General features: G+C 35.2%; 1 protein-coding gene across 4 annotated transcripts in view; it reads right to left on the bottom strand.

Moving 5' to 3' along the window:
- The window catches only part of AKAP6 (A-kinase anchoring protein 6), a 256,359-nt gene that overhangs the window by 140,353 nt on the left and 103,326 nt on the right, over nucleotides 1–12,680 (bottom strand). For all 4 annotated transcript variants that reach the window (XM_058025610.1, XM_058025611.1, XM_058025613.1 and 1 more), the window contains exon 5: nucleotides 12,050–12,172. In XM_058025610.1, coding sequence (XP_057881593.1) covers nucleotides 12,050–12,172 — 123 coding nt within the window. The remainder of the gene's footprint in view (nucleotides 1–12,049; nucleotides 12,173–12,680) is intronic.

The following is a 12,680-nucleotide window of genomic DNA, read 5'->3' as shown; positions in this document are numbered from 1 at the left end:
ATACCTGAGGGGATGAAAATGTGACACATGAAAAAGACAGGAGTTGAAGATGTAACAAGTATTACATGTATATACAATGGAGAAATGCAAATTTACACAGCTAAAGATAAAATCAGAACAAATATTTGGAATGAAGGAAGACCTTCAAACACAGAAGTCTCCTCCCATCCTGGATATTTCCTGTTCCCTACTGTTTACTTATGGCATTTGGAAAATTGTAACTCTAACAGCGTGTGACCCAGGTACTCTGCTCCCCTCCTCCTCTGATCTTTCCTGATAATGAATGGAGCCTTTGCATGTGAAGAGAGGAAAGAAGAGGAGGGAAGTCAATTAATCAAAGCCATTTTTCCAGGCACATTTGCTGCTATAGAGCAGTCTAAATATCACACATGAGCACGTATACATTATGGAAAATGCATGTGCATTGGCCTGACAGCAGCTTTTTAAACAACACATTAATGTCATCCCTAGAACTACAGTGTATAAAATGTAGTTTACAAGCTGCAACAAGCAAAATTTCCTTACAAAGTTCTCTTCACTTTTTGTGATCACCATGTACTTATAAATAACTATCAACTGCTCTTATTTAGCAAGAAAGGAAAAGTGAGGTAGGAATCACGCAGTTTTAGAAAAGCTGCACAACTATAATAAATGAAATTAAAACACCAGTGGGGTAAATACAAGGCACCAAGAGTGCTATCTTCTGCTGTTGGCATGGGGCAAAGGAGCCCAGCCTTCACAAAATGAAGGCATCCCCTGACTTTCAGGAAACTTATTGATCCAGAAGATTACAATAGTGCAGAACATCCATGGGTTAAAAAAGCAGCACCTCCTGATCTATGCTGGACTCTGAAAACACTAAAAATAAAAGAGCACTATATAATAATCTCTCCCTCATATCTTACTTTTCTGTACAAGTGGAGGAAAAAAATGTGGAGAAAAAAACTGTGGGGAAAAAATATTTTAAGTTCTTCATAGGATTTATTTGATGGTTATACCTACTTAAATTTAGGATGCTTATATTGTGCAGGTATCCTACACTGTGTACACATATTGAGCTCTGATATGCAACATTTTCCCTCTGTTCTTAGAAAATCTTTATAACTTGGTAAAACACCCAGGTCTTTACCTAGTCATCTCTGCAGTAAGGACAGATAACTAGAATTTATTTGTTTGTTTGTTTCCAGAGGCACAGAGAGTTACTATAAGCATGATTTTTTTTCAAGACATAATGTATCAGTTGATTGTTTCTAATGCACTGTCTCTGAAACACATATCAGCAACTAGGTATCATGTGAACCTACAATGCATACATAAATATAGGTTAGTTTGGATGACAAAGCAGTTTACACCTATTGTCAGATTAATACAATGTATTAAAAGAAATATCTTAATTTTCTCAGTTCAGTATACTATCAGAATGTGTGGTGCACTGAGGTACCCCAAAAGAGAATTTTCTTTAGGTTAATTTTTTATATTTTTAAATACCTTTATGAATAATATTACCGTTTCTAGAATGTTTATTTCTTAGAGCAATAGTACAGACAATTAAAAATTATCTAACTCTCCTGGATTCTATGGTTTCAGAATTTGAAAAAGGAAGATTAATTTAAAATTTCCTATTAGTGTTTTTGAGACATCTACACTACTGAAATATGGACTTCTACATTTAGGTATAGCTGCACATATAATTTGGCTAAGAATGTAGCACTTTTAATATAACACTCACTGTGACAGATATAATTCAATTGTGAAATTTAGAGCAATGGGAACAGTTGCTGGTAGAAAAGATATGGCATGCCCACTTCATTTGTCTTAAAGGGAATATGACTTGAAACAATTCCTGAAAAATTATTTTTATATGCTTAATATACAGCTACTTTTGTAAGTACCTGTGTTGCTCCTAGCACAGTTACCTTCCAATAATTTGCTATTACAAAATACCAAGTTCTGAACTCAAGTTTTGGTCATGGAAGGGCAGCTGTCTATTTTCTTCTTCTTCTTTTTCCTTCAGTATTTTTGATGATACAAAAATTTTCTGTTTGGACAGTGCCTATTATTTAAGAATTTGTGTTAATAATTTAGGTTAATAATTTGAGTTAATAACCTAATAAGCCATGTAATAACCTAGTGGTATTTTCAGACTCCTGACTACTAACTTCCAATGACATTCAGTAAATCAAAAAGAGAACTACTGCATGAGTTGTCCTTATATTAACATAGAAATGGTTATACATTTAGCTTCTAGTAAAGCCTCATTTTTTAAAATAAACTTACTTGGTATTAAATAAGCACCACTAGGATATGTTTTCCTGGGAACTAAATATTACATGTGAAATGGTTTCAGTCAATGTGTTCTTTGTTCACGCTTTCCATAAAACCTAGATGTCTACAAAGAATTTTTAATTTTCTTCTTTTATTTTAAGCTGCATTTTCATCTGACTGACACTCCACCTGCTAAAAGGAGCACAAGCACTATGGAAATGCTTTATGGAGCTCCATAGGCAAGGTTGAGTCTTACAATAGCAGGGATTCTACCTTTGCTTTTCAAGGAGAGCATGATGAACCCTCCTCTGAAGCATCAGCACCCACTATGTGTTTTTTCTTCTCTTTCTGGAACTAAGAACATGCCTACTAAAGAGCTAACTATAGCAACCCTGGGAATGATTTTACCTTCTGATGATTCATATGCATTCTCCATCTTTCACTTGATCTGAATGTACTTTTTGTCTGTGAAGAATCAACTGCATTTACAAGGAAAGAAACTGTTGGGTGTTTAGTTAACAAGCAAAATTTCTTTAAAAGTGAAAATGGTGGAACAAATAAGAAATAAACAGGATTAAATGTTGATTAAAAGAAAGGTCCTTCCTGCTTTTGTCTGTTTTACATTTCATGAATCTGAACACCAAGTAGAAAAAAAGACTTAGTACAGTATCAGAAGGTATAGTAGATGGGACTAATGGAGTTAAATTAAGAAGGAGAAAATTTAAGACAAATATTAAATTTCCCATGAAAGTCAGATGTATTACATTGTATAATAACCTCCTAAGGGAAACAGTGAAAGCCCAGATCCCTTGAGACCATTAAACCTAGACAGGATAAAAATGTGGGAGTAAGGACTGCAAATGCACTGACAGAGCAGTAACCCAGCTCTGTCACATGGCCATAGAATTTGTGTTGGGTGGGCAAAACTAAATACAAAGAGGCAGGCTCTACTCCAGCAGTCCCATAGTAATTCATACTTCTGTAAAATCACCTCACCCCTTTCTTCTCTGTCACATCTTCTGCCATACTGGTATTAAACAATCTATGGGGTTTTTCCCTTAGTTACATCTTGAACATGAATAACTCAGTCTTCCTCACATTAAATGTTTCAGGTCTCTCAGTTTCTGTTTGTCACTCCTCATTGTGTTTGCCACCTTTTAGGTAATTTAGCCAAGTTTTGAATGCATAATTTTAGATATTGAGAAAAATTATAGTTAGCCCTATTCTCCAGGATGCCTATTTTGCAGATTTAGAAGACATAGAGGCCATTTTTGTGGATATTTTTTGCTTCAAATTCACTTAAATTCTTCTGCTGCCAGCTCTAATTTATTTTTTCTGTGTTTCACTATGTAACTTTCTCTTTGATTGTGTCTGTCCAAACATATTTCATTGTCAAAAAAAAGTTCACATGAGGCTTCCTAAATTGAATCTCCATTTGTCTATTATCAAGAGACAATGAGGGAAGAATGCAGGCAGGAATTGGCATGGGTAAAATTGCTATACAGTGAAACAATTGCTAAGTTGCCATAATCATGGTGAATTGCACATGCAGCCACTGTATACAATTACCCTTAATCATTCCTTGCCTTCTTGAGATACTCAGAAAATAAGATGCAGAAACCACAGTTTTCTGACTTGTTGTTCTGTCTTATCTTACACATTTCTAGGTACATCTCTTCCACCCAGAGACACCATGCCCAAAACACTACCTAATCAAAATATGTCCAAGTTGTATTGCCTCACCATGCACAGAAAAAAAGCCAACCAAGAGATAACAGCTTTGGAAACCAAAGACGAGTTCATGGGGCATACCAGCCTTGATAAATATGGAGTTACCAAGGGGAAAATAACTTACACTTGTATAATATTTAAATCTTATTTAAATTTACTTACTACCAGACCAAAATGAACTCTCTGGAATTAACACAATGGAGTTTTAAAACAGTTCTTGAAAGATCTTAGTTTCAGGGGAATATGAAGGAGATATTCATATCAGGGGATATGAAGTTTTATATATGTACAGACAAAAGTTTTCATGTAATTTGAAGGTGAACTAAAATTCCATCTTAGCAAAATGTAGCTAATAAATTAATATGTCAGATTATTAACCCAATTCATTTATAGAATTAAGAAAGAGAAAAAAGTATCATAGGAGATGCAAATAAAAATATTTACCAATCGAAACCTCCATTCATTTCCTGAATTTTCTGTATATCTCCTGAATGCTTTGGCATTGCAAACACCAAAACAGGGACAATAATTCTGCTACTCTGAGTACTTAAAATGTGAATGACATTATGTCTCTGTCTAACATAGTACACAACCATGGGAGTGGTCAATAGCTCTTCACAGCTATTTAAATGCTGCTGAAAGTGTGCTTGTTTGTCCTTTGAGATGCTGGCATTATATTTTTAATGATTTACAATCTCCAAATTTTATAAAAATAAATTTAATTTCATTTCCAAAAACAAATTACCGACTGCATCTATATTGATAATACCAGCATAACAATACTAAAATTTCAGGCAATAGCATGCATTTTAATAGACAAAAAAATTACAATTAAGAGAGTTCCTGCATAAGCGTGGTGCAGTTTATTAGTAAAATAAACATTAATTTCAAATAATTTTTAAAGGTGTTTCAAAAGTTACTATGATAAATTTGTGTAAAGAGCATGACCAGGTTGTCATACACGAAGTTCCAAAGCTTCTAAGTCACCATTTATGTGAAATACTTTTCACTAAAATTTTCTTATTAGGTTAGTGCCTAGTATTTTATAATGGTGATTCAATTTCATTGTATTATTATAGTCTCTGAATCCCCTATATGCAAATAATGTCTTCTGCAGGCCAAACACACAACAGACCCAGTGCAATCCCTTTCAACACTCAGACTTACAGTATCTCCTTTTTGGGATACCTCAGGACATAAAAGTTTTACAGTTTTGGGTAGTAAGAATTGAGAGGAAGTGAACATTTGCAACACTGCAAAATCAAGTTTACCTGACTTGCTCAGATTTACTAACAAGTGCAAATGAATTTAAAAATTTCCCAAAGTCTGAATTCTAACTGTTTAAACCTCAAACATCATGCATTAAGAAAACTAAAACAAGAGAGTAATTTTTTTTGAGGCACAGATAATACACTATAGTTTCACATATGTAGAATAGAAGACTTCAAAATCCTCACAAGTGAGAGTTCAGATTTTGAACATTACAATTTCCCTTTTCCTTCAGTAGAAGAAGCAAAGCTATTCTAGGATAACATCCTAATATGCTCTGCCTCTGGTTTATTGTCCCCTCTGTCCAGAGATGACTGTAGCTCTCAGAACTAGAAAAGCTGGTACAGTTCTCTGTGAAGGTAGTTAACAACCAATATGTTACAGGCAGGCCCAGCAGATCTACCTTTTATTATGGGGCCCTATCTCCTTCCTATGCGAAAGAGGGGGTAGCAAAGACTGTCCTGGGAAGGTTCAAACCAATCAAAAACGAAAGTAAATGCAATATTATTTTAATTTGCAGCTGCACAAAATACCTACACAAGGGTAAGTATCTACAAATTTTAAAGACAGGATAGAAAAAAAGTAGTACTCTTAAGAGTATGAAGTCTTTAGGAAAATTCCAAAGAAACTATTTCTTATACTCCAAGCTTGCACAAAACAAACCTCTGGAGTGGGACTATGTGTACAGGAAGACAGTAAATGGACATTCTCTTCCTTCATTAAAAACATACATGGTAATAACTGACCTAAATCATAATAGATCTACTTCTGTTCTCCTAGGACCATAACCTAGGAGCTTTTTCATTTTTCATTGCGTGACCTTATGGGAATCATCTTTAGATCAAATGCAGTATTTTTGTATTGGTCAGGACAGCAGTGCTGTTATTAAAAGGGCAATATACCTGGGTTTTCTTTCTTATATGCTTGCTTTTACTCTTCCTTAGTCAGCAAAAAAGTGTTTTAAATTTGAAGAACAGTCCAAACAGTTCCAAAAGCTCTATTTTTCCCACATTCTGCAATTTACATTCTCTGGGTTCAGACTATAATACAGGTAGAGCCAAATGTATTGGAAAGACAGCAATATTTTTATACCTTAACTCAAGAAACAGAAAAGTTTACATGGAGGTTATTTGGTTTACAGATTTTGAAAGCTGAATAATAGTCAAAACTGACAATATACTTGTATTCTGCTTAAGTTTGCCATCTTACTTCCTATTAAATCATTTTATTAGCCTGTGAAATTTGAGTTACACTCATGCACACTCAAAATGCCTTTCAATATAAAAAACAGCATAAAATTTAAAAATTCAAACAAACAATAGGCTAAACAAATCCAAATCCTTAGAGAAACAAAATATTAGGCCACTCATGGTGCTCACTCTTTAGTGCCATCATCCTGAAGAAAGTATTCTATATTTTGAGGAAATTATCTAAATTAGCTGCCATGCACATTGGAAATTCCCATATAGCAAAAGTACAATACATAACTTAGCCATTTCAGAAGCTTTAATACCTTTAATAAAATTACCATTACTGCTGCTACTACAAAGACAGTTGGTAGATTAGCCCAAGGCATGTGTATTTAACCTTATTTTCAATAAGAATAGATATTTAATACTTCTCTAAACTGACATTTTTCAGAAAATGAGATTTTCCAGGGAGATGAGAATGATCTTTTTTTTCAGACATAGCAGTCTTGTTACAAACAGACAATCAGGTATCATGAAATATCACTGAGGCATCATTACTTCACCAACACAATTTCTTGAATGTGAAAATACAATCTATTTTCTGTATGAAGGCATTTGCTATTTTCAGCTCAGAAATTGCTGAGCTATGATGTGGCCAGAAACATTTATAACAGAGAGAAAAATTCTTATTTCATTTCTCTTTGGATAATAAACTTCAAGCCCCCGGTATCTTAAGAAGAATTTGATTCTGAATGGAGATGATATCTTAACTCTATGTACAGAAGGAAAGGAAATGCTAGGGTGAATCAACTTGTCTAATTTGCTTTAAAATACTAATGATGCTTGCACTATGATATTTTTAAGACTCTAACAAGTAAAGTAAATATGGTGACTAAGGAGGTTAATATAATGAACTGATTCTGGGCTAAAAGGGATTTTAATGTGGCACAAAGCTTGTGACTAAATCGGAGTAAATATTACTGACAGGGATCTGAAAAGAAAATTAAGAAATTACTAATGATGGATATTATCAGTTATACCCAAACCACACTTTGTATTGCACTAACTACATGCAATCCTCACCACCTGTGGTTTTTACAGAACAATATTTGTTATTCTAGTTTCAACTAAGCAGAATATATATATTTTTGCCTAAGAAATCCAAGAAGCAAGAACAGTCTTACTGGACAAAAATGGAGAAAAATACTTGACTACTAATTCCAAATTTCTAAGAAGACTTTACCTTAATTAGTTTTATCTCTACTGTAAAAATATTGTTTGCCAACATCTACTAATAATGCAAGAAGTATTCAAAAAGTTGCACCTAAATAAGTGTAAGATATTATATTTTTCATTTGCAGGATCCCATTTAAATATCTTGTGTTCCCTAGCCCTAAGTATGCCTCCAGATACAGAAATGGCTTAGTACAATGACCTAAGAGCACACCACACTACACTGCAAAAGTAGGAGTTGTGCAGCAACAAAAACACAAAGTACTGTGTTAACAGCAAAGGAAAAAGTTAAAACTATAAAAGTTCCAGGCCTCAGCAAATATATATAGTACCTTTTGTGTAAACCTTTTCCTCAGTGGTTCTTCTGTTCTTCGCAGCAGCCAGCTTACTTTTTTACTGTGCTAAAACAATGTATCTTATCAGGCCATGGATAAAGTTAAATGTCTTTTTTAGCCAACCTAAATGGTCAAGAGATACATGGTGTATTCTTATTTGTAAGGCTGGTTAGAAAGTCAGCTTGGTTTCACAAGCACAGCAGTACCACCTAGACAGATGCTTTTAGCTCATAAGCTGCCTTCAGGACACTGTTTTTAATGAAAACTGATTTGCATACCACAAAGTCTAAGCACAGTGTGCTAGCAGCTGATTTTGATCAGGGTGCCAATGGGCAAGAATCAGCATAACAGAAAAGGAGAGATACAAAAGATGAAGTGAATCAGGAACCATTTTCAGAAGTTCCTTTTTGGTAAGGCAAACATAGCCATCTTTTCATTAGGAACTGATTTTAACCTAATTGTTCCAAAATTTTAAATCTGCTTCATTTTCTCTCTAGTAGGACTGAGTGAGACCTTTGTGGAAAAGTAGATTTCTACTGAAAAACATGCCTGTTTTATGAAAACATATTAGTGTTTTCAACATCTGCTGGCTTGGGTGGCTGCCTGCAGAGTGCCAGATGTTCAAGGGGTGGCTGCTCCATGTCAGCCCTTCCATATGAATGGGAAGCACACAGCTCCCAAATCAGTTTAACCAATATTACTGAGTTGTGAAGACCTGTAAAATTGAAAGAATAATTTCAGTCACTATTTCAGGGATCTCTGAGAGCATTTCAGTTTATAGATTTGTGCTTTGGTATTATCTAAAATGAAGCATATAGCAACTTTTGTTCTGCACAACATCAGGGAGCTAGGTTTTAAAATTTGCAAGAAAACTGGTCTCTAAGCTGAAGATTGTCTATTACAGCACACATTCAAGATGTAGAATACCTTTCAGTTTGTAGAAAAAAATCATACTCCTCAGCAATATGTATGGTTTCTCATCGTGGCAAAATCTATGGAGTGTAAGTTGTAGTTGTGATTTTAAGAATGACATTCCAATAGGTCTTACAGTTACTAGTTATAATTGTGATGTATTTGGGTATCAGGCCTGTGCCTGCATGCACACAACAGTGCATTTAATTGTGAATTCCCTTGGTGGTTCAGGAACTCCCCAGCTAGTCTCTGTGCAGATGAGATAATTGGAAAAAACAGACCAAACTGAGGAGAGGCTGCCTTCCACCTTCATCACAGTGTGCTCCACTGTTTCAGGAGCTGTCCAGGCAGGACCTCCAGACACCTACAGAGATGCCTCTGCAGGCAGCTCTTGCTGAGCCAAGAGCTATAGACAAACACTATTCATGTGCTTCAAAGTGTTGATTAACATCCTTGTGGACAGTATTGCCAGGCCAGGTACAAGAATTAACAAGAATAATTGTTTGGGGAATTGTACCAATTTAAGCTGATGCCGTGCTATGACACTTGAATTGCCATCCGGTTCAAGAGATTTGACTCCTCACATAAGCATTACCTCATGCAAGGATTTTCACAAGTTGATGCTGTAGGTTTTTTGTGATACCTTTTTTTTTAAACACACTCTATTTATGTATCTGTGCCACACCATTTCTTGAAATGTCAAAGATGAAGAAAAGCAAGGCTAAGTGGGGAGAGATTTTAAAATTCAAACCTTTTTCAACAGTTTACATTAAAATCCTAAAGTGACAGCCTACAATTTTACATACTGAAAAATTTGGAAGATGTTCTCAACCGTCTCCTTGTCACCTCTGCAGAACTTTTCCCAGCCAATGACAAAGGGAACAAGTGCATTCTTTGTATTTTCTTGCTCCTGTTATTTTCTTTTCTTAAATTTTGACAGATGATATTTCATTCATAAATGCAAAATATTCCCCCTTTATGGCACGAATTTTGTCATCACAACAAATGTGCTTCAAAGAAAACAGTATCACATTTCACGGAATTGATAACTTGTGCCAAAGGCTAAGGATATATCTCTACCAATAAAATCAACTACATTCAAGTTTTCACCCATTCTGTGATGAGAAGACGTGCACCAATGAGGAAACAGTTATGAGATATGCTGGTGTAGATGCACTACATAGGAAACAACCAAGACATTTTCTTTGTTTTCCCATCTAGTTTACTACCAGTGTCTGTATTATAAACCTGTAAGTTTGGAACCTAATAATGTAAAGTTCCAAATCCTTTACTTCAGCATATCTTAGGTGAGTCTGACATGGATAATCTGACTGGCAAAAGAAGAAAATGAGAAGTATAAGTCCCTCATACAAGCCACGATCACCATGGCCTTACAATGCTTAACTAAGGGAAATTTCAACAGTGAGCTTAACACGAATTGAAGTTCATATACTTCTGTTTAAACACAGATTAGGATGTCTGACAGATAAAAGCCACTGAAAAGCTGACAATCTAGTTAATACAAATAACTATCTTCCACGCTACAAAATGCTCTGCATTTTCTGCTGTGTAGAAACTAGTATAATAGCATACATTTTCTGAAATCCAAGAAACAAAACTCAGTTATGGTTTTCAAGGTTATGCAGTGAGTTTTTCACTGGATATAGATGCCATAAAATAATTATAATATTATCAAATATAAAATAGAAACGGAACCATTCTTTAGATATTTTACTTCTGTAATGAAGTAAAAAAAATCCCACCTTGCTTCATAACATTATGATCCTGAAAGCATATGAGAATTTCCTTAGCCCAGATACATAGAGGGCAGCTGGGAGCCTAACTGCTGACAGGGGAAAGTACAAGTGCCCACATACTCATTTTTCTGGACTACCTCTAGCAATGATGGAGTTGCCTCTGAGCTACTATTCCACATTTCAGTTCTGATATAGATGGGTTTGGCCTCACCTCCCCAAGAACCACATGGAAAAGTTGGAAGTAATTTGTCTGCAAATGAGCTACTGTGCTCCTCCTCATGGAAGAAAGGGGAAAAGAAACTGACTGTGAGAGTTACTCAGCCTGGTGATTGCCCTGCTACCTGGAATATGTTTCTTTTTATCCAGTCAAGAGTGGAAATTGTGATTCTACTCATAAAAGGTTCTCATCAGAAGTTTCAAGTTGCAGAGTACAAAGAAAACAAATTGAAATGACCAATGCATTTTCTGAGATCTCATTTCACGATGCGCTCTGAGCCTTCAGAGCACCTGTAAACACAATGGGAATCATGGAACTGAGTGTGTGCAGAAGGCAAGGCAAAAATCTGAACTCTGCCACAAAAAACAAAATCTGCAACATGAGGAAAAATGAAGTGTCTTCATACCAGATTTGATAGACTAGCACGATGGGCACTTAATCCAGTGACTGCCCATAGGCACTACTACAACAGAAATGTTTAAGAGCAACAGACAGGAGAGCTTTCTGCAAAGCTGAAACCCCAAAGACAGTTTTCAGTTTGGTTTTAACAGTACATGTAGTTGATGTATACTTGATTAATTTAATAATGGTCACTCCAGCATTACGGTAGGGATTAAGAGGACATTTTTTCCTGTAACGCATCACGTGACTTCCTGGGACTGTCAAATCATTTTCTACCATAATATTATCAGAGACTGGAAATGAGGCTGAGCTTTGGGGGTTTATGATCTCATGTGGGCTCAGCTAATGCACTGTTTCATATAACTGGGGTGTCTAGGTCATTGGCTCAGAGTAGTGCTATCACCACATTTTCTTCCATTTCATACTGGTAAGAACCTAAGATTTTGGCAGAAAGAGAGGAAATTTCTTAGTTTAACTTTCTGTACTTTTTTTTTATTTTTACCAGCTAGAGTAGTTTAATTTTTACAAAGCTATCAGAACATATTTCAAGTACAGAAAATAATTTGTTGGTATCTTCATTAAAATAATTTGTTGGCATTTCCATTAAATAAACTGCAATGCTGCAAATCTTACATTAAAATATAGACGCACACTAGTAATTAAAAAGTAATAATCAAATAAAAAGCACAGCAGAACACTTCAATTACAGACAGCAATCACAGTATAATCTTGTCCTACCAAGTGTGTCTCCAGGTATAGTTTCAGGCTGTCTGTCTCTGCTTTAGGAGGAGTCCAGTTCTCTGTTGTTTCCATGGCTTCATTTAACCAGTGAATGAATTCATCCAGCTTGCTTACAAACCCCTTTCCATGTAAGAAAAAAGAAAGAACAAGTAAAGCATTGGTTAGTAAAATGGCAATGTGAAAAATGTATGCTCAATTTTATTATATTTTTTAGCCAAAAGAGTAAAATTTTACCTCTTACAACCTAAAACAAACAAACAAACAAAACAATTACAGAGTGGTCTTTTGGTAACTGCGTAGCAGAACAGTGTTTCTGGGAATAATCCAATGTGATATTTTGGGACAAGACAATGTGGAATCCATATGACTGGATGAAATAGAGAAAACAGCAAAGTTTTAGAGAATATGAGGGAGATATATAAAAAGCTTCATAGAAATTATAATGAAAATTGAACTTAAGACCTTGCACTGAGCAGATTGGGTTAATATGAGCACTGAATGTTGACAAAAGGGCTGAACAAAGCTGTATTAACAAGGTATACACAGCAGATCGAGGGAAGAAATTACTTGTCAGAACTTGGGTGTTGAGATTCCTGTTTTGTTTCATAGCATGAGACTCAGAGAGAGG

Source organism: Melospiza georgiana, chromosome 6 (assembly GCF_028018845.1).
Source record: "Melospiza georgiana isolate bMelGeo1 chromosome 6, bMelGeo1.pri, whole genome shotgun sequence".
Lineage (NCBI taxonomy): Eukaryota > Metazoa > Chordata > Aves > Passeriformes > Passerellidae > Melospiza > Melospiza georgiana.
Note: the sequence above shows the minus strand (reverse complement) of the source record. Positions and strands in the feature narration are given on the sequence as shown.